The sequence below is a fragment of the Desmodus rotundus genome, chromosome 5, assembly GCF_022682495.2.
Source record: "Desmodus rotundus isolate HL8 chromosome 5, HLdesRot8A.1, whole genome shotgun sequence".
NCBI classification, from domain to species: Eukaryota; Metazoa; Chordata; class Mammalia; order Chiroptera; family Phyllostomidae; genus Desmodus; species Desmodus rotundus.
The window spans coordinates 27,940,723-27,964,643 of NC_071391.1; the positions used below are offsets into that span (position 1 = coordinate 27,940,723).

General features: G+C 37.5%; 1 protein-coding gene across 1 annotated transcript in view; it reads right to left on the minus strand.

Moving 5' to 3' along the window:
- The window catches only part of ANO3 (anoctamin 3), a 286,084-nt gene that overhangs the window by 206,572 nt on the left and 55,591 nt on the right, over window positions 1-23,921 (minus strand). The window contains exon 2 of the mRNA XM_053925078.2: window positions 5,069-5,140. Within this exon, the coding sequence (XP_053781053.1) occupies window positions 5,069-5,140 (72 nt within the window). The remainder of the gene's footprint in view (window positions 1-5,068; window positions 5,141-23,921) is intronic.

Consider the following 23,921-nt stretch of genomic DNA (forward strand, 5'->3'; position numbering starts at 1 on the left):
CCTCATTACAAGGATAAATATTAAAGAGGCACAGTAGGTAAAGATAAAGGATAATATAAAAGTAAGATATAACAGTCATATATTTTATAAATCAAACCATATGGCTTTGAACACTAAAGCAGAACTATTAGACAATCAAGAAATTAATAAGATTGGCCCTGGCTGCTGTAGCTCAGTGGATTGAGCATTGGCCTGTGAACCAAAGGGTCACTGATTCAATTCCCAGTCAGAGCACATGCCTGGGTTGCAGGCCAGGTCCCCAGTAGGGGGCACATGAGAGGCAACCACACATTAATGTTTCTCTTCCTCTCTTTCTCCCTCCCTTCCCCTCTCTCTAAAAGTAAATAAATAAAATCTTGTTTTAAAAGAAATTAATGAGATTGCAATTGCAATGGAAGACAATATGTCTGTAAAAATTTAAACAATATAGTATACCACAGTAAACAAATGATAATGAAAGATCTATATGACTTACTACAACTTAGTGAATGTCGTTTAACTGAAGTTTATAAATATATATTATCTTTGTATTTTATGTTCTTTTAGAAACATCGATCATGTCCATTTGGACCTATTTTGCTAAGCTACAGGAATTTCCTTCCTGTATGGTTCCAAGATAAAGCATAATAAAGGAGAAATGTACACAAGACGAGGCATGCTGAAGGGAAGCTGATTCTCATTAGCCCTGTTCTTTCTGGTACCACGTCCAGCGTTTTCTTCTGTAGGAATACCATGCTATACTAGCAGACACAGATGCAACAGCCTCTCCATGGACTGCTTCACCACCGCCCCAGCCTGGGCCCACTCCGAATACCTAACAAGCTCTGAAGTGTCTGCCACACCAGGCCTTCCTAATGGCTGCTTAGTGCTTTTACTCTGATCCTCAACATCCCGTCTTAGACTGTTATTCTCCAAAAACTCCTTCAATAGAGGAAGTTTAATATTTTCACATTAGCAAAAATAAGAAGGAGCCATGGCATCTATTTTTATAGGATATATGGGAAATGCATTCTTTCTTACATGGGTATGAAACTTTGAAGCATTAGAGCCTATTTTTAACCAGTAATCCATCTCTTAGAAGTCTATGCAGACAACACAGCCATAAATAATGACCTATACGTCAAGGGTCTTTATTGCATCATTGGTCATGGTGTCAAAACACTGGAAACAAAACTCATGCCCAGCAATATGGTGAATTACGATTTATCCTATGATTGTTTGAATAGGGAAAACGATATAGAAAGCTACAGGCTAGGTTGTTAATATGGGTAGGTCATTTTAACATGGCTGGATAGAAAAGGAAAGGAAGAAAAGGACGCCAAAGGGGGAAAAATAAAACTATACATTCAAAAGCAAGCATATTGACACATCTATGCATTTATAAAGTTATGTAGACATACAGGTAAAACAAAATTAGACATTAAAGCATTCTGATAATCTGGCTTAAACTAATTTATCCATACCAGCTTTCTTTCCATTCCTGAGTACACTCTCTCACTTTGGGTCAGAATATATTCCTTTATCTGCCTCACAAAAATAACCAAAAATACTTCTCTCTGCTACTTCTTTTAAGAATGTTCTCCACCTGCTGTTCATCATCCAAGTTCTCTGAGGCTTAGTTGATGTGCGACCTCGTCCCTGAACATGCCAGTCCATGCGAAGTCTCTTCTGAGCTTCTTCTTCCTTACTTAGTAATCCTGTACTTAATTATATGGAATCATGAGTTGTTCTCTGATTTTCTTATGTCAGTTACTTGTGTCTCCCCAACTATTAGTCCTATTCTAAGGTTTTCCTTTTTTTTTTCAACTGATGTGTCACCAAATTGTACCTTTAGTGTGGTGATTGCTATGTTTAATATAATGCTTGGTCTTTGGTTTCCAAATAGGGAGAGAGCTGGGAAAGTAGGCAGCTTCACCTCAGAAGAACTCAGTTAAAATTTATGCTCTGTTACTTCTTAAGGGATGTGCTTGAACATGTTTTATTTCTTTGAGTCTTATTTATAAGTCTATGATGTTTAATACGCTAGGTTAAAATCGCCTAAATTTTGGAAAGAGTGCTAATTTTAGAGTCACTGAACCTGGTCTTGAACGTGGATGGACACTGTACCAGCTTATCTCATAGAGCACCTAACAATTACAATGCTTCTAATTCTGATTTCTACAGTAGGTAGAAGTTTTGTGTGTTACTAGTTTTCGGGATCAAACCAATATCTGTGAATGGTCAAGAGCTCTGTCTCTTCAGGAGACAGACCTGGTTTCAAGTCCTGATTCAAGACCTCATGAGTGTAGAAGTTACATCACATATCACATATATAATCTTCATTTGCTTTACCTGTGTATGATAGTAGTCTTGGCCTCATAGAGTCGCTGGGAAGAATCAGTGAACCCACACAAAAATCTTAGGGAGGCACTTGGCACATAAAATAATTCAGGAAATACCAGTTCTTCCTAATATTCTTATTGTCATTAATATTAACCATGACCCTGTTTTTATTCATGTGATTCGTCATTGACTTACCATTTCTCCTTGCTAATTTTAATTCCATAATCCTTTCCTTGGGTTTGTAGAAACTTAATAGAAGAAAGCCATTTAGAGGCAAAATATTAAGTAATGTTAAACAGTAAAGAAGGAAGATCATAGCAAACTTTATGCCAGAGAAAAGCTGGCCTGCTCTTGCCATGTGTAAGAGTGAGATTGGACCCTATCTTACCCCGCTTGCAAAAAGTATTCAACATGAATTAAAGACTTAAATGTAAGTAGTGAGATTGTAAAACGACTAGAAAAAACATAAAGAGAAAGCTCCTTGACATTGATCTTGACAATGATTTTTTGGATAACACAAAAAATTGACGTAAGTGAAAGCAGCAAAAGCAAACATAAGCAAGTGGAACTTCATTAAACTAAAAAGGCTTCTGCACAGCAAAGAAATCAGCGAAATACAAAGACAACCTGCAAAATCAGAGACAATATTGTAAAACAATCTATTTGATAAGGGGTTAAAATAAAAATCTATAAAAAAACTAATACAACTCAACAGAAAAATGAACAAAAAATTATGCAATTACAATATAGGCAAGAAACTGAATAAACATTTTCCCAAAGACTTACAAGTGGCCAACGGGTTCATAAAAATGTACTCAACATCGCTAGTTATCAGGGAAATGGAAATCAAAATCACACTGAGCACGATGAGACATTACCTCACACCTGTTTGAATGGCTATTAAAATGCAAAAACAAAACAAAAAACAAGAGACAAGTGTTTGAGAGACTATGGAGAAAAGGGAACCCTTGTGCACTGTTGGTGGGAATGTAAACTGGCACAATTACTATTGAAAACAGTCTGGAGATTCCTCAAAACTTAAAAAAATACAGAACTACCATATGATCCATATTCCTGCTTTTGTATATATGTTCAAAGGAAATAAAAACAGGTTATCAAAGGGATACCTGAACCCCATGTTCAATGTGGCATAATTCACAATAGCCAAGATATGGAAACACAAGTCTCCATCAGTAGACAAATGGATTAAAGAGTATGATATACTTATACACAGTAAAACAGTATTCAACCACAAAAAAGAAGAAAATCCTGCCCTTTATGAGAACATAGTTGGACCTTGAGGGCGTTATGCTAAAAGAAATGAGTTAGAGAAAGACAGATAATGTTCTCACCTATATGTGGAACCTTAATAAGCCAAAATCAGTAGAAACAGAGTATAAAATAGTGGTTACCAGGGGTTGATGGTGGGGGAAATGGAGAGATGCTGGTCACAGGGTACAACTTCCAAATAAAGATGAATAAGTTCTGGGGACCTAAAGCACAGTATGGTGACTATAATGAAAAGAACTGTATTATATACTTGAAAGTCATTAAGAGAGTAAATCTTAATAGTCATCACCACTAAAGAGGTAATTATGTGAAGGGATGGAGGCATTCATGAAAACCTTATAATATAGCTTATTTAATACATGTGTATAATTTCACATTATACACATGTATTAAGTCATCAGATTGTATATCTTAACCTTACATACGCTATAGGTCAAAAATATCTCAAAAAACCTGGGATAAAATAATACCAATAAAATGATAACAACATTCATTTGTGTTAGGGAAAATAACACTGCTTTGTGAACTAGCAGTCATAGCATATACCCAGGACACACATTTTCCAAAACGCACACTTCCACATCATACACACTGGAAAATGGATTCTGTCTGGCCTAGAACCAAGGCAAGGTAATGATTTGAAGAGCTAATAGCACTGGGCTGTGAAGGCTCAGTGTCCTCATCTCAGTGTGGTGTTGGGACAGGGAATGTCATGGGCCAAAGTAAATTCCTCCACGAAAAGTTCTCTAGCAAGTATTGTCAATGTTTGCTTCTCTGCTCTTATGTTTCCTTGCTTGAACTGTCTATCTCCTGAATGACCCGTTCTCTGTCTAACCTTAACACTTTGCCTGATTAACCAATCAATTGCTTAAACAATAGCCTTGTTCTCTTGAGGACCAGGCTTCAGGAAGCAGTTGATTACTAAGTATATTTTCAATTTATCTGATTTCATCTAGTGTGTGGGTTTTTAAGGCATTTTTCTGTTTTATAGATACATATGTATATATTCATATCTATATAAATTAATAGTTACCGTATAAAATCTACATTAAATATCTTATATTAAAAGTTATAGGTACGTGTGTATCAAATGATTTTCACAATGGTCTGTTGCTGATTAATTTATTAATACTTACTATGAGATTACCAAGTTATTATTTTATAATGTAAATACATTTCTTAAAACAAGTGGTGCAAAGATTCTTTCATGTAAAATCTTGTATTAGACATTTGTAAGTAAAAGCAATTTCATTTGAACCTTAGAGTAGAACTAAGTTAGAGATGGGAATGTGCTTTGCAAACTTCGTGATGAGGTACATTGTTGTTAATAATATGTCTTTGATACTGCAAATCAGTGTTAAATTTTCACACCCCACAAAGACACTGATGTTGCTACTTCATTATACTAAAGAGCAAAGGTGGTAGGATTGCCTGAAAACCCATCCTCAAACCTCACCTTCATTGTACATGCCGTTGGCAGCCCACATGCTGTTCTCAAGCCCACGATGAGATGAGCATTTTTGCAAGCCTGTGTGAGGGAACAAAAGAGCAAGAAAAAATTGCTTAGAAACTCCATAGACCAGAAAGACAGTAGAAAATTATCGTTAAAAATAACTTCTGATGTTGACTACAGCTGCTGTAAAACTACTCTGTGGTATAGGTCAAATTAGTTATGAAAAAGTATGTAGGAGGACACAAATTTCAGTTAATTGCATTAGAAACTAAGCAGGTGGGTAGGTTCTGTTTGGTGTTATGCAAGATGATTTAGCTGTCATCTTTGAAAGAGTTTAGAATGGTTAGATTTTCCAGTTACATTTTCCCTGGGTGAGTAACACACTCTTCTGATATCCTGCCCACCCAGCCTTAAAAGCTGCATGTCTCCCTCCTTTGCTCACTCCCTGTCCTTTTTTCTATCCATGATGAATCACCAGAATACCCTGAACCTCTATCTCCTTGCCTCTGGAATTTTGGTCAATTTGGTTTTTGTCCTTAGAATGTCTTGCCTGCCCACCAGGTCAATGGAAATCTATTTCTCTTTTAAGATACAGCTCCAAGATTACCTTCAAAAGCAATTTGCTAAGTAACACCTCCATTTAGAAATAGTAATCACTTTTAAATAAGCAGTCCTACAGAAATGTTCCCAACTCTCCACAGAAACCTAATAAAATATAATTTACTGGGCTAAGAAACTAGAGGCCCAGAATGCTCAGCTACTTAACCAAGGTTACAAGACTATGAATAAGACAGGACAAGACTCCATGTACCTAGATTTTTTAAATTCCAAATGAAATTAGAAAGGTAATCACAGGGGTAACCAACGATAAACCTGCATTTTCCATTGGGTTGGTGTATCTTATGAAACTCAACATTATGAAGAGGTAATTAAGAAAACTACTGTAACCAGGCAACAGTAGTGCCATTTTCCTAATGACGATATGAGGGATATTATGCAGGGACAAGTTACTTTTGCTTCAGCTAAGCTCTTGAATATATAACAGGAGATAGGTGGAACGTCTGCTGGGAATTAGCACAAAATTTCTACACACCTGTTCTGTAGGAAAATATCTATAATGAAAGCTTCTAGCTGTTTGTTCCTGCTCAGCTGCCAAAATCGGAATGAGTAATACCCCCTGGTCCTGAAAACATAAGGCAGAATACAATCTGTGACCTGGCTCTAAGGAAAACAAATAAGGTAAAGTTTAAGCAGGAAACTCTCTGTGTAGAACTATGCAGAATCTAGTGTCCCATAGACCCGCCTCTCCCCTCTGAGCTTTAGTTTTTCTCTGTGTAATTAGGGGGGTGGGATTGATTGTTAAAATCATTTTAAATTTTTATCCAATTGGTTCTCTTAGTTCACTATGCTATTTCTTGTTCACATTTTTGTTTGTTCTTAAAATCAGAATCCATGTTGCATAAGGAAAAAACCAAAAGAAAGAAAAATATTAGTAATTGCCTCAGAGACATGGTATCAAACCTTTGAATCCTTATTTTTAAACATACCCACTATGGGACATTTACACAATGGAATACTACTTGGTTATAAAAAGAAAATTTTACCCTTTACAACAGTATGGATGAACCTGGGGAACATTATGATAAGAGAAATAAGCCAGTCAGAGAAAGATAAATACCATATAATTTTACTCATATGTGGAATCTAATGAACAAACTAAACTAAGAAGAAAAATGGGGACAGACTCATAGATGGAGAGCAGGCTGATGGCTGTGGAGGGGTTAGGATTTGGAAGGGTTGAGAAAAAAATAAAAAAGGACTCATGGATATGGACAATAGCATGGTGATTGGGGGGGTAGGGTGTAAAAGGGGGATAAATGATAATGGAAAATTATAATACAGATTAAATTAAAATATCATCTCTCATAGAGCTGTAATATGATCATAAGTTATTAAAAATACTTTTGAATAGAATAGAGGAGATCCAAAAATTCCTTTTTAAATATGAAGTATGTATGTGTTCATCACATCTAGTCCATGCATTATCCCCAGGTAGTTAAACCAAACTGAAGGTAAAAACATGCCAAAATGGAGAATGATCACCTTCAAGTTCATAATAACTTCAAGTGGGTACTTAATGCTGCCAAACAGGCAAAATAGATTTCCCTGGTTATCTTACTTTCCCATTCTCCTACAAAACTATTTCATATTTTATTCTATCACTTCAAACTGCTTTCCAGCACCTCCTCTCCAATCTTCAGTCTTCGCTGATGATTTTGCTTCCAATTCCACTGAGAAGTTTAAAGCAATCTGAAGAAAACTTCCACAGCTTCCACCCACCTACCAGCATCTGGACTCATATATTCTGACTTCATGTCTGATAATCAGATGAACTAACTGTACTTCCAACTCAGCCCATCTCCTCTACTTATGCAGTATTTACCATCCCTCTCAGCTACTCAGGACAGCAGCCCAATAATTCCCCCATGCTCTCTCTTTACAGAATCAAATCCAGTCTCTGCTCCTCCCTCTAGTTGATAAGTCCCATCAACATACAAGCATGCTGTTCCAATTCCTGAAAACACGGAAAAAAATTTCAAAAGCAACCTCTCTGGACTCTAATTCTCCTGGTGGCTTCCTCTCAATTTAAGTGTTCTTGTCTGCTCCAAAATTCCTAAAAAGTCAAGTCAATAGTCATTATTTCTAATTCCACTTCTTAAATCTTCCTCAATGTTTTTTTGCCCTGTAACTCCACTAAGATCACCAAAGTCCCCAATGACTTCTTCATTGTCAGAGTCAATGATCACTTCTTAGCTATATTATTGATATATCAGGGGCATCTGGCATCATTTTTTTGTGCCTTCCTCCTTGATGCACTTTTCTCATGGGGCTTCCTGGGTCTCACATTGTCTTGGCTCTTTTCCAGCCCCACTACGTGCTCCTTCTCGGGCACCTCTGTGCATTCCTATCATCTCGTGACCTGTTAACTCTGGATAGGCCCCTGGACCAACCTTTGTACCCTTCTCTTTATCTTCATTCCCTACTCTGGGTGATCCCATCCTGACTCATGGTTTTAAATATGATCTATATGTGTACACCTCCCAAATGCACATCTCCGGGCCAGATCTCCCTTCCTGATTCCAGGCATATGTCACATATCTTTCTTCACATTCCATTTGGTCTGAAAGAATCATGTTCAAAATCAACATTCATAACTGAACTTTCTGTTATTTGCGCTCAGTCCATATTCACCCACAGTTTCCCCATCTCAACTGAAGGTAGGTTTGGGTTTGAGTGAAAACGGACATGAGGCAGATGAATTTAAAATGAAATCTAGCTAATAGAACTCCTTTGCTTGAAACTCTTCATTCAACGAACTCCCATTTCACTCAGAGTAAATCCCTGAAATTATTATGTGGCAATAAGTGCTACAAAGTCTAAACTAATTTGCTTGGCATGACAGATGTAAAAACATCTGTTTCAGGAACCATTTTTCCATGCCCCCCTGTTGCCATGCGTAGAGATGTTAGTAGAATACACTTCTGGCCTCTCTTTCCTTGGGGAAATTTTCATTTATTTGGGTTATGGTATTTTCAACTTTGTTTGGGAGAAAAAGGAGCTAGTAATACTTGGTTTCAGCAGTTTTTCCCTTGTTCTTCATTTTATTCTGTTGCCCTCTCTCCCGCCACCAAATCTGCTATCTGACATTATGGCAGTTGCCTGTTTCCCAGCCTGTCAGTAATTTGATGGGTAGGTCTCAGAGTCAGAAGAAGAAGAAATTGTGTGTCTCATTTGGTCAAACATCAAAGGCCCAGTCTCCTAGCTTTCATAAATTATACATCTGAGTTTTTGATATCCCTCTGTCAGTCTCTGGTGCTCTATTTCTCAATTGTTTCAGAATTCTGGCAGGGGAGACAGAGGAGACATCAGTGGAGGCTATTAAAATGCCAACATGTAGAAGGACTGAGACACTAGTTTCTAAGTTTCCTGTTTTTGCATCTATAGTGTGAGAGCAGGAGGGTTTAGAGGAAAAAATAGGGGTCTGGTGTCAGGCAGTCTTGGCTTGTATGTCAGATGTGCTACTTACTTCATCACTCTGAGTCAAGTTATTCATGTCTCTCAGCCTCTTTTTCACGACGACACAATGGCACGTGCAATGACTCCTTCCTTGCATTGTGGGGGGGTGAAAAGAAATAATAGACACGGAGTGCCTAGCAGAAAACCTGGTACAGATGTATACTCAGAATTATTATTTTCCCCTAGTATATATAATCAATTTAATAAATGATTGAAATAAAGACAGAAATATTTATCAGTAGACATGAGACAATTGTTTATGACCATAAAAATAATTGAGTGGTGGCAGCATTTTGGGGAAAACAACCAGTTTTTTAATTTTGAAGGGGAAGGGAAATAAATTTTGTTCTTGCAAAACTGAAGTAGAACAGTGAGGCATCATAAATCTGTCCAAATGTACAGCAGCTTATGTGGGAGGAATAAAAGGACCCTCAATTCATCCAGCCCACTGCCTGTGCTCTTCACGATGACAAGAGTTATGGTTTCTGCAGGATGGTGTTGACCATTATGGGACCGCAAACCAGTAAGTACCTGTCTGTGTTAGAACAGTGACACTCACTGGTTGTTCTTGATATTGACAGAAATACTCACTACTAAAAATATCTCCTTTGTAAAGCGAAATGCAATATGTTCCTGGTAGATGTCAGCCAAGTAAAGGGGAATACCCAAGGGTACCTAAAGGTAAGAAAAGGAAATACTTAAACACTCGGAGGTAAAAAGGAACCTGCATGTAGAAGTAACGGGATATTTGGTCACAAGATAACACATAAGCAGTGATTGCTAAGTTTAATTTATAGTAACTAATCTCATCGAGTAACTCCTAAAGTACACCTTCTAAATATGTGGACCAGTGAAATTTTATGAGTTTTCCAATATGGAATGAGCTGTCTTGGTTGTGGCTTCCTATCTCTAGAGCTCCTCAAATAAATTTTGAACAGTTGTGAATTACAGTAGCCCGAAAGAGGGTTCATGTATAACATTAGGAATTCTGGATGATTTTTACATGTGTTCCAGCTTCCGGTTCTTGATACTCCAGGGCTCAGAGCAAAGCCATAGTTATGTGCTTTGGAAGCTAATAATATTTTTCATAGTGAAACCTGATTCCTTCGTTTATATGTAAATTATGAAAACTGTTAAATACTGTTATGGCCTTATTCATCTTGGAAATAAGAGCACTTGCCAAATCAGGGCCTTTGCTGTCATTCATCGATCATTACTCACTGCAGTGAAATGTTACAGAAGTGTCTACAACTTCTCCGCTATGTGACGATTTTCCATCACCTAACACAAGAAGAGCAAGAACTACTGACCCCTTGCTTCCCTTCCCCGAACCTTTAACATCAGTGAAAACTTCAAGCCTCACGGTAAAACCACCCCAGGCTCGAGGAGGAGCTCAGTCTGTGTGAATGAATAACAGGCAGGACTCCACCAGGACAGCATATTTTACTCTTTCTCTCCCTTTCAGAGACTGGTCGGCCAGAGACATGATTTAAATGTTGCATTAAAGGGAAGGTTAATTAATCTAAGGCCAGCACCAGCATTGGCATCTCATTTTGACATTTTCTCATCTTTCATTTTAGAGATGTTTACATTCAGTGACTCAGAAAGAAACTGCTAACTTGCCCAAGGCATTAGGGTTTTAATAAACTCATTCACGAAATGAGAGCTTGTTTTCCTTGGGCACCCAAAACATTTTATATATAAATCAGTGTATGGAAGATGAGTTAATCTTACTGCCCACTGACACTTTATTACAGTGAATGTTAAACCAATTCACTTTCTTTTCTTTATTAACCCCCCGCATATTTAGGCAGTGAACGTCACTGGCAGCACTGTGTTTAAGTAGCTACCATTCCCTTTCCAGTTAGCACTGGACTGTACTTATTGTGAGAGCATTTCCATTCTCAACAGTAAAAACAGAATCAGCTCTGCACTTTGAGAGCAGGAGGAACAACGATCTCCCTAAGAGCAGAGAAGCCGGAGGCGGGGGTGAGGGTGTGGAAAGGGAGGAATTTGGCCCCACGTATTCATTGGGCTGCTTTCTCAGACTTAGTTCCAAACAATACAATCTGTAAGGGCAAACCCAGAGATAAGACATCTTTGAAAATGTCAGTCTGATCCAATATTTGATGGAACAATGAGTCGATTTCTTTCACATGTTAACTTTTTATAGAAATAGGTAACTTTTAAATGACTTTTTAAAGAAATAGCCATAACTTCTTTTACTATATGTTACTTTTAAGTGTGATGAAATACATTGAAAGCCTTTTATTAGCCTTGCTGTTTCCCATTAATCTCTTGACTCAAATGACTTTGATTGTGGCCCAAACTTTGTCACGAGAGGATTAGTAAAACACGTGTTAAAGAAGTGACAGAAGTGGAGGACGCTCCGCTGATGACTGTGCCCATTGTGTCAGATGTTTCTGCCTCTTAGAGGCGTGCAGAAAGGAAGAAGGGGAGAAAGAAGAAGGAAGGAAAAAAGAAAGGAAGGCATGCACCTTTTTTCATTGTTTTGAAGTTTCAGAGAATGTTGGATCAGACTGTGGTAAATGACAGGCTTTCTTTCCCAGTGAGGGGCAAAGCCACTGGGTAAGCGGTCGAATCAGAACAGGGGCTACATCTTGGTTCTGTCAGTTCTGCTGTGTGACCCTGGGAAAGTTGCTTCATCTACTGAGCCTTTGTTACCCATCTGGAGAGTGGTAGTGATAATTACTACAGCAATGATAATACCTCACGCAGCGCTATTGCGAGGATTCGGAGAGGTCATGTTCTGGGAAGCACCAGCACCGTAGCTGCTGCAGATCAACCCTGAAGTGATAGGGGTTCGAGAACAGTTCAGTGACCCTCCATCTGCTTTTTAAATTCCACATGGAAAATATGGTCAGAGGATGGAGGCTGTCATCATACATTAAGAATAAGTTGGCTTCTGAACCCTAAAAAAGATTATAAATCACAATTTCTCAAACTGGGGACCACAGTCCTTCAAAAACATGTTGCTTCCACAGAGGCCACTTCCCACCCCTGTTCTTTCAGCTTCTGCCCCCCATCCTCCCACAACTCTCCGCAGCATGCCACCTTCCCGTGGCCTAGTCCACCACACGCACAGGGGCTCCCACGCTGAAGTGTGGTCAGACACACTGGCCACGTCAGGGAGCCAGGAATACTTAGGTGAATAACACAAAAGCGCCGGTTGTCACTTGAGTTAGTAATCTAATCATTTTTGGAATTAGTTTCCTTACCTATATATTGCTATTAGCAATGCTGGTTTCAGGGATCACACTTAATAACATAATAACATATGCTGAGCACATGGATACATAATTGATGCTCAAGAAAGGTTAATTACACTTTCTGTTGTCTGACTCAGCCTTTCCACCTGTAAAATGATGGGTTTGCATGGGTGATTTTAAAGATCCTTCTTAGTGTGACAAATTCTGTCTGCGTATATCAGTATTTCCATAAAATAATCTCTCCCCACCCCGGGATTTCTTATACTACAAGCAAAGCAGTGAAAAACCACACCAACAATAGCAATAACAAGAACAAAAATAGAATCCTTGGGCTTGCTCTAGACTCCAGATGATCTATGAACAAACAAACAAATAACAACAAACCACAGAAGCATAGGTCTCATATTTCCTAGGAATGTAAAATCTAGATAGAGCAAGTGGGCACAGCTACTGAGCCAGGTTGTGAAAACTCACTCAGGATTTAAAAAAAGGGGGGCACTGAAACGATAGGGTGACAGACTGAGTTTCAGAGCGATACCATCAACCACTCTTCTTGTTTTCCTATTTAAAAGGTAGGGTAATGAATTTACTGTGACTTTGCTACAACAGATCATGCTTCAGATCCAAGGTCCTGGCAGACAGCCCCACTTATTCTGAGCAGCTTGCTTCCTCATAGCTGAAGAAAAGAGCCAGGTGAGCAAGAGTGAAAGAGAGAATGCTCTTGAATTAGCAACTAATAGTTTCTGCCCTTCCTACCTACTAGTAGTTTCTGCTCTAACCAATGAATTCGAACTACAGAGGGCATTATATAAAAAGTGCTTGTAAATGCATTGTGTAAGGTAAGAAACACAGTCTACTGTGTCACACTTTAAGTAATAACTTCTTTTCTGCAAAGGCCCATTGATAAAATATGGAACAAACTTTCACCTGGTTTGTCATGCTTATATATAGGAACATACATGAAACTAAATTTATAGTCATTATACCATTTAAAAACACCTTTGAACTAAATATCTAGTGGAAAGTCATGTATCAATTAGAAAGTAATTCATTCTTGCAACACACAGACCACTTCATAATACTGGTCAATGGTGACAGTTTGCTCATTGACATGAGTCAAGAAGAGCTGTATGTGTAAGAGTTAATGTACACGAGGGCTATACACATGATTGACTTCGTTTTTACTCTATACTCATTTTTTCTTTCCTACAAATGTTGGTGCTGAAGGTTTAGAATTTAATGAATATCAAACAGCTCACACTTCCAAGGGAAATCATGTTAAACTCCACAATAGCAAGATTTGTTTTAACTGAAGACACGTAACTGGGTTTGGGGGATTCTCTTCATCTCCTAAATTTATATTCAGAATTTTTGTGCATGAGAAAATACATATGTTTGTTCTGGTGAGTTGATCCATAACTTTCATCCAGTTTTCAAAAAGGTTGGTGACCCCTAATGGTTTTAATAGTTCTCAAAACTTTAAATAGCATATCAGCAAAATGCTAGATGGACACATTTCCTCTAATCATTATAAAGTAAAAAAAAAAAAAAAGTTGATGGGCCAAACTGACTCAAAAACACCTTTATGTATTCATATATAGTTTTTATTTTATAAACTTGTACAATAATTCTCAAGCATAATTAGGTTTGAAAACACTGAGTAGAACTAAATCAGGAATAATTTTATATGGATATTTTGGCTTCAAAAATTTTTTGCTCTTAAAATACGTATTATTTTCTTAGTAATTAATTAAAAAAAGGGAGCAGAATTTAAAAACCCTCTTGGGTTTTAAAATCAGGCAAAGCATGACCTTGTAGGCATTTGTGGTTTTAATTTTGGAGCAAGACAACAATATTTAAATAACTTGAAATCCTTTTAGAAACAAATAGTTTTGCTATAGCAAGACATCCATATACATAAAAATCACCACGTTACACAAAATGCACAATTAAAACTGCAGGGCTTACTGTAAAATGGGGCTAGAGGCAACACTCAAAAACTTCTTAGGTAGCCTAAAAATTGAAACCTAATAAAAAGGAGGCACAGTTGTATATATTTAATGGTTAACATATAGACAAATACTATAATAAAGTGACATTTGACAGCGACGTAAAGTTTGCTTCTGGAACTGGCCATTGAAAGAGTTGTCGATTTTGAAGGGGTGGAAGGAGGGTTATCCGAAATCTGGTGGGCATTTGTACTGAAGATGTGGATGGGGGAGGCTCATAACACGCCGAGACGGGGCTAGCTGGGAGATGGTGGTGGTGTGGGGGCGCAGTGTGTATCTGTGAGTGTGTTGCGTCTCCCTGTATGGCTGGCTTCAGCTGGGTGCAGTTCTCTGTGTTCACCTAGTGTTTCCTGCACATAAACTTATACACAAGAAGAAGCACACTTTGTATAAAGAAGAATTAATACTAATACATCAGAACCTCTTCTCAAAATAGAGGAATATAGATTACTTCTTAACTAATTCTATGGGCCCAGTCTTACCTGATGCTAAAAACAAAGACAATGCAAGAAAATAAAACTAAAGACCAAATGGTATTGTAAATATAGATGCAAAATCCTCAACAAATCTCCAAATAAAAGCAAAGCAAATCCAGCAACACATAAAAAGGGTTATACTCCATGACCTAGTGGGATTTTTCCCAGAAAAAGAGATTGCTATAATTTATGAATGTCAGCCCACCCAGTACACCATATTAATAGAATAAAAGACAAAAATCATGTGACCGTCTCCATAGACATGCACACACAAATAACTTGATATAATCTCAGGGTTTTCATGGTAAAAATAAAAAAACATTCAACAAACTAGGAATAAAAGAAAAATTACTTAACCTTAGAAAAGGTTTCTATAAAAAACTCACAGCTAACACATACTTAATGGTGAAAGAGTAAAGCTTTTACCCTAAGATCAGGAATAAGAAGAGGTATCTACCATTGTTTATATTTCCCACTTTCTTGGAGGTTCTAGCAAGAAAAAATTAGTCAAGAAAAAGAAATATGCTATTTCTTTTAGGATATATATAATCTTTAGATTGATTATATTTGTATTAGATTGGAAAGTAAAACTATCTGTATGTATAGATAATTTAATTATGTATATACACACACATACATATGTACATATATATACATATGTATATAATTCTAAGAAATACACTAAGAAACAATTAAAACTTATCAGAAAATAAATTGTATATTTATGCACTAGCAATAAATGACTGAAAACAAAATTAAGAAAACAATTCCATTAACAATAGCATCAGCAATTATACAACACTTAGGAATAAATTTAACCAAAGAATTACCATCCTCTGTCTTTAAACTTGTACTATTAAATTACAAATACTGTTGAAAGAAATTTTCAAAATCCTAAGGAAATGGAAATAAGTCTCAGGTTCCTGGATCTGGAGAATTAACGTTACGATGGCAACACTCTCCAGGCTGATCTACAGTTTCAGCGCGATCTCTATCCACGTTCCAGCCAGTGTGTGTGGGGGTGTGCCAGGCACTCACAAGGCGATTTCAAAGTTCATGTGGAAATGCAAGGGACCCAGGGAACCCAAGACAATTTGAGAAAAAAGAACCAACTGGGGGACTCAAATTTCCAATTATCTAAACTTACCACAAAGCTACAGTAATGAAGAAACCCTGGAACTGGCGTAGGGTTAGATGTAAGAGTCTAGAAATCAATCTTTAATAGTCAATTGATTTTCAACAAAGGTGTCAAGACAATTCGATTGGGGGAGAATAGTTTATTCAAGAATTGTGCTTGAACTGGATATACACATGCAAAAGAATAAAGGTAGGCTGCTTAATATCATATATAAAAATCATACTGGACCATAGAACTAAATATGAGCTAAAACTAAAACTTTTAGAAGAAACGTCGGAGTAAGTCTGTGACTTTGGATTAGGCAGTGATTTCTTAGGTATGACATCAAAAGCACAAGTTGTCAAAGAAAACTAGATAATGGTGAGTCCATCAATTCAAGTTTTGAATTTCAAAGTACATTATCAAGCAAGTGGAAAGATAACCCCAGAGAAAGGAGAAAAATACTTGCAGACTATGTAACTGCTGAGAGACTTGTCTCCAGAATACATAACAAATACGTAGAATTCAACATTTTAGGAGCTCTCTCCCTGTCATAGAATGGAAAGCCCACCCACGTCGCCTGGTGCTCTCCTTACGCAGAATGGTGTGTTAACAGCAATATTACTGTTTTCTGAGAATTTCAGGCTACATCAAACACCTACTGAATCACAATCTATATTTTAATAAGAACTCAGGGTGATTCTTATAAGGGTTTGGGAAACACCATTCTACAACCAATGGTTTTCAGAATTGGCTGCACACTGGAATTGCCTGGGCTAATGCCTGGGTTTCAATCCCAGAAATACTGAATTAATTAGTATGAAGTGTGGCCTGAGCATCTGAGACTATTAACATTTTTCCAAATTATTTCAATGTGTAGCCAGAATTCACAACCAGAGCTAACTACTGACATGTCCTGGGCCTTTACACCAAAACATAATGATTTCTTTCATGAGCTCCGAATACAAAAATGTTAAGATCTATCAAACACACATCTTTTGTGGCTAAGGAAGTTTTCTTCCCCGGAGTGTGTTTTCACATTCTGTTTTTGGAGCCCCCCTGGGCTCTTTCTCCAATTGTAATTTCAGGATGTGGTGAACTGACCTGCTTATTTTCAGAGGGACAACAAAAGGTTCATTTCCCAGCAGGCGGAGCTAATAGCCATCTGCCAGGATGGAACACAGCCAATTCAAAAGGTGGTATTTACCACTTTATCTGATATCAGGAGGCAGCAAATGAAACCCAAGGGCCTTTCAGAGCTCACACCACCTCCTGTGGCAGATCCCTGGGCCCAAATTAGAAACACGCGCCTCACTGGAAGGGCGCTCATCCGCTGGTGCCTTGGGGAGGACTCCACTTTGAGCGATGCCTTTATCACTCTTGCCTTTCCGTGAACCGCTGCTAGGCTGCTGCTATGGTCCCCACGCAGCATTTCTTGATTCAGCACGTGACAAAGGGAAGGGACGCCCCAGGGTTGCTCTGTCTGTCCCGCGTGCAACTGAAATCAACACTTCATATCTAACAGAAATGATTTACATAAGATTCTACATCTGTGTAAAGTGATTAGCATGTCGACTGGCCCCCAACTGGTTGCTGTTATTACTGTTTTTATGTTTATGCTTATTTGGTGTTATGTATTAAATTGGAGATACCCTCAGGTGTTTGAAAATTAGCTGGGGTAAAAAAGATTTTATCTTCCATAATGTATGCCCTCATAGGAAAAACAGATGTAGGGACCATGTTAAAAAGTACCCTTTAATTGTATTTGAATATATATTAGATAGTCACTTAAAATAAAAAATAAAGAGCACAGTGAATAAGACAACGATGCGATTTTTATACACTTTAAGGTAATAATAGTTTTATGAAATTTTATATAATCTTGTATGCCTTACTTACTAAAACATTTTCAGATTCTTCTTCCACTACAGTTTAAATTAGATAATTTGTTTCCAATTATGTAAATAATGAGTTTTTTTCCTTTGTTTTCTATATTTTCCTTAATTTTCTACTTTTTCTCCTTTCAAAATGTCTTGGTCAAGACACTAGGTTCCTGTGCAAAAGGATCATACAATTTTCTAAAAGATTACACAGTGAGTAAACTTTATTAAGGTTAAGTCTGTGGGTGACTAGTAGGTACTGACTTTACCACAGTTACCAAAATTGAACAGTAAAGAGAAAATAAAACGCATTGTAGTAGCGCCCTCTAGTGGAAATTCTGAACGCAAGAACGCTCTAACAATAGTTCTGCAGTTCATAGGTTCTTTGACACCAACTATTCCAAGTATCCAAAAACTTAGTGGAAGGAATGAAGATCAGTATTCAAACTGTGCATTTCTTAAGGCAACAAATCCAGTAAAAAAAATGAGTTATAGTCTTCCACTTCTAAATGGAAGGATAGAAGGAAAGTTAAAGCTCTCTCATTATTATTCACATTCATATACATGTAATGAGTATAAAAACACTCACCTCAGAGGGTGGCTTTCAGGATTAAAAACATCTGTTTCTCCCTCAGTCGTTCTCCACATCAAATCTGGATGCTCTTTCTCCTGTGACTCACATTCTCCGCACCAGCTATTAACAATTTATTGTATGCCACTCGGCTCCGTCTGTAATCTATTACCGAGTGCAAGCCACCATCACCTCCTACCCGCCCTGACGGATGAGCCTCCTAACTGGCCTCCCCACTCGCTTCCCTGCTGCCCACAAGACATTTAGCCTTATAGACTGAATGGAAAATATATCATGTCAGCTGCAGATACGACCGTGAAATTGCTCCCACTGCACTTGGAACCCTCCTTGCCCTGGCCTCAGAGACTGCAGCGATCCGGAGGTGCCTGCGCCCCTAAGTCACATCATGACGCCTGCCTGACCACTCTATGCAGCACGACGCTTTCCTCTGAGTGGCCCCAAATAAGTCATGGTATTTTAAGTGTCAAGGTTTTTGCATAAATGGATCTCCACCCCCTTCCCATACTTCTCTCATTTTTCTTGTGTCTAGTTCTCTTTCATCTTGAAGGGCTGAGCTTACATAATGCTTTAGTGATCTCTGTGACCTTGTTTGTTTCCTCTAGAACACTCATTACAATTTGTAGTTGTTAATTTAATTGTGTATTATGTTGTTGCTTATTTATTTAAATTAATTGTTTATTATCCCCCATTACATTTTAATGTACCAGGTCTGTCTCTATGATGGCATATTTCTAGTATACTGAAGAATGGGTGCTTTTAAGTATTGATTAAGTAGATTCAAAGATGGATTCATTTTTAAAAATTTTTCTCAGTACAGGGTCGCCTGTGTAAGTTCTTGTGAAATATCAATCATTTTCTCTTTCCAGGAAGATGTGGGCTCTATTAGTTCTCATTTTTACTAGCAATTATGAGCTGCAATAATGTTGAACTAATTGTTAAATGCCTTAACAATTGCTTGCAGAAGAAATTCATGGTGAAGATAATAAAGTTTAAGAACCAGGATCCCTCATTTTCTCTGAACCCTGCAAGACCAAGAAAGGGACGTGAGAAACATGTTCACTTTGTCATACTTTTTTTTTAGTTTTTTAAAGTTATGGTTATGCTAACAGATTTGTACGTGACTGACATCAATTCAAAGAGGTTTCAAAATTAGTTTCTGCACCAGAAAATGCAATGACATCCCATAACTCATATATGAAGGGGAATCAAAATAGAATTCCCCATATTCCATAGAAATCCTAAACTGTTGCATGGTGATATAAGAACAAGTTGCAAAAAAATTATAAAATAATAATAATTTAAAATATTTGATCAATTTTGAGGAAGCAGTGAGTTTGTTTCAATTTTTTTCTGTAGGAAATGTTATAAAACTACATTCAAAAATATTCAAGGACCATGTAGTCAAAATATAAGCAGAGGAATTATAGAGTCATAGCAAGCAGTTACTTAAAACATGCTATTTTTTCTGGATTTTGTAATTTTTAAATGTTTTTTGTCACTTCTAAAAAATAATAATTTTTTGGCTTATTTTATCATTTACTTCCTAATTCTATATTTGTAATTTTGTATTTCTTTTCAAATAAAAGTAAAGACTACTGAGTCTTCATGAAACCTAAATTTTTCCCCTGCTGCTTGGTTGAAGTGATAAATAATAAACATTGTTTAAGCTGAATGCATTAGAGATATATTCTTGTGTTTTCAATTTTATTTAGTCAGCTGAGTCTGCTTATTTTTTTGAGGCCACACAGTGGACTACATAATGCCAGGAATAACAAATTAAACTTCTTGATTATAAAAATATATTGCCTTGTCTCTTTCAAGAAGGAATAAATACACATGATAAGATTTTAAAAGTTGAGAAGAAATTTAAAAAAGGAGAGCATTTTTGGAGAAAAGACGAATCCGAAAGTGCAATGAATATGCAGAGTGCAGCCTACGTGGTCTCTAATTCATTAGAGGTTGGCAACAAACTTGCCTCTGACTTTCCTACCAGCTAAAAAAAGACATACACAAAGACACAGGAATCCGATAATCTATTAAGAAAAAAAGAATAAAAAACCAAAAATCTATTTGCTTAGGAAAAGTGCAGTTCAGATCAGTCCCTGGGCCTCAGATGTATGTTTTTCTTCAGTGTATTATGAGCAGGACAGACCATGGTCACATGAGCAGCATCGCCAACTATATTTTCAATGGAAAACAAGGAGTTTCAGAACTTTTTCTCTAACACCTCACAATGATACAATAATTGCAAAGTGAAATTCAAGGAAAAAAAAAGTTCTATTGATGGCCAAATGAATGTGGCCCAAGCCCTGCTTCACAGTTCCCTGCTGCTAATGTTAATTCCAAAACAGGTTAAACAGTATATAGGTGCAGAGTAATGGTTTCCCCTTTTCTTTCTTTGGCATAAGGAGATAGGAATTACAGCTATCTGGGTAGTTTTACCATTGCTGAGGTATTGTTTTAGTGTTTGCGTGAGCCGGGCTGGGGCAGACATCCTCCAGAAGAGATTAAAATCCTAAGGAAGTCGCTTGCCTGGCTATCAAACCTGCATAGCTCTAGTTATAGGAAAGGTCACAGAAAGACAAAGGGCAAAGTTAGGTCTTCCACAATATTTTTTGGGACCTATCAGCACATAACCTAGCACTTGGGCTTTATAATTCTATGTATTCTTTTGATACACAGAGGTATTTCAGACTTTACTTGCCAACAATAGACTTTGATAAAATCTCCTATAAACCTTTTGCTAACCCTTGTTGACCTAAGTAAAAATTACTATAGTGGAGTAAAAAGTAATCACATTTTACTCTAGCTTCAAATATCTGTGCCAAATTTTAGTTTCTAAAGCTTCAAGGTTTCTATAAGCTTTTAAACTAAATGTGAAGAAGAATCTCTCTCTTAGCTCATCTGAGATGGAGTTTGGACAGAGCTGAAGCTAGTAACAATTGGGGAGTAGGGTCCCTTTAGGCCTACTTTAATTATTTTAGTTGCTTTATTTTCCTATTCTCAGCAGGAATTAAGATTGAATTGTAAATGTTCTTCCAATGATGAATTTGTGGAGAAAATAATTATTTCCTATTCATTCACTCACTCATGTCTTTAACAGAAATCATTGAGTGCCTGCTATAGTATTATATATACCTGAAGATTCAGAAGCCAGCCTGCCTGTCATTTATAAACTGTATGACCTTGGACAAATTAAGTAGCCTTTTTATATCTTTGTTTCTTTATCTGTAAAATAGAGATAATAATGTTGCCTTTTTCATAAGATTATAGTAAGAATTAAGTGATTCACTACACAAAAAGTACTTCGAACAGTGTTTGGTACCCAGTAAAGTATTATCACTACTACCTGCCAAGTGCTGGAGATGAAACAATGGCAGAGACAGACATTACACTTGTTCTTACCGATTTTGGCAGCTGTGGCAATGAACCTGTCAGCTCTCTGACTCCAGGGAACGTGAAAGATGGCTGCCCAGTGGCTGGGCCCTTCTCTAAAATCTATTACTTTTTTTTTTTTTTAAGAGGCTTGTCAGCTGCTCCCTGACAAAAATTGAGTGTAGCAGGGATATCATGGAAGCACAGTTCCTGGTAAATGGAGACCTCTTCTGACAGATGATGTTGATTCCCGGACAGATTAGTGGATATGGGGTTTAGGAATCATGGAAGGTGGGGGGTTAGGGGTGGATGCGATTATGAAAATGTAGCACAAGAAAAATCTCCACAGTTCTGTATCTTAATTTCAGTAGCGACTACACGACTTTACGCATGTAAGGACATGGCATAGAACTATGCTCACATCCTGTCCCAAAGTAAGGCTCCTGGTTTTGATATTATACCATCATTCCACTTGCAGTAATACTTGGGGGAGATTGTCATCAAAACTGGTAAAGTGAGGATCTCCTGAAAAATCCCTCTTTTACAAAAAGCAATAAGAAAACTGACAGACATAGTCAGAATGAACTTTTTCAGAACTTTGGAAATGAACCAAAGGTTTACAGAAATCCAAGAAGAGTTTAATCAAGAAAAATGGCTGCATCTCATTAAAAACAGCAAGTCTGGGGGTGTTTTAACTCACTCCATTCCCATCTGATCCTCTAGCTCCGGAGGAACTTTAAAACACAATAGCGCAGGTAGTGACTGGGATGTGAAGTACAGCGTAGGGGATACCGTCAGTAATACTGTGATAACTGTGGATGGCGCAGAGGGGTACTCGAAGTATCGGGGGACCACTTTGTGAGGTACGTGATTTCGGAACACCTGAAACTAATACAAAATAATATTGAATTTAAATTTTAATTAAAAAATAAAAAAGAATCAGTAACTAACTAAATTTTGTCTGAACAGCTTTAAAACATACAATAGCCTAAAATTAGAGTGAAAATCAGAAGCCTGGCGGCCATTAGAGGGAGGCAGAATAGGGTTGGATCCCCCTCAAAGACTCATTCCCAGACAATTGCCGTTCTGCGACCTAAGTGGCCGATTCTGGGAAGACCCTGCTTGCAAGCTGCGGTGATTCGACTTGAGTCAGGGCTTGTACATTGCAACAAGAGTAACAACATTGAGTATCCTTTTATGTTTGTCAAACATTTGTATATCTTCTTTGGAGAAATGCTTATCAAGTCCTTTGCCCATTTTTAAAATTGCATTGTTTGCCTTTTTTGTCACATCGCAGAAAAGTTCTTTATATATTCTGGGTATAAAACCCTTTTCAGATATGTGCTTTGCAAAGATCCTCACAGTTGTGTATTTACAGGACAGTTGTTAAATTTCAGGACTTAGAACAAAAAAAGCAATTGAGAAAGGTAGCCAGCTGGTAGGATATCTGTTTGTATGTATGGTTTATTTTATGACATTTCCAATGTTATAAAATAATGAATCTGACTTGGTCAAAATAGTGAAGTACCTTTAATTTCTCTGGTTTCTGATCTGATCTCTCTCACCACTCGAAGGGAACTAGCTGTAATGGGAACCCATAGGCCAAAAGCATAAGAGGCTGATGGGATGAAGCCTTTATTTTCCCTCTCCTGGATTGTTTTGATGGCCATCAGACACACTTTCTCGCCTCCATTTTCTTACACCTTCCTACAGACAAAGTTACCTCTTTCCAGGACACTTGGATTTTCCTGAAGTAGCCCTTGGATGCCATATGCTGATCTCTAAGAACATAAAGGCAGGAAAGTAGGGGTGCATATACAGTGAGTTACATTATAAGGGGCCCCAATGTACAAATGCCAGCATATAGCGTTGACATTGCACGTCCCCTTGTCTTGGTCTTAGTTTGGGTTCCCCCAGAAGAAGACCCTGTAGCAAAATTTCAAGTGGGAGTAGTTTCCTTGGAAGGTATGGAGAACACTAATAGAGAAAGGGGGAAGTGACATAGGCAGACAGATAAGAAAGGATATATTAACTAGAAAATTACTACTGTGGGTTATTGGAATTTAATTGACTTGGAGACACTGGTGCAAAATTCAGTTA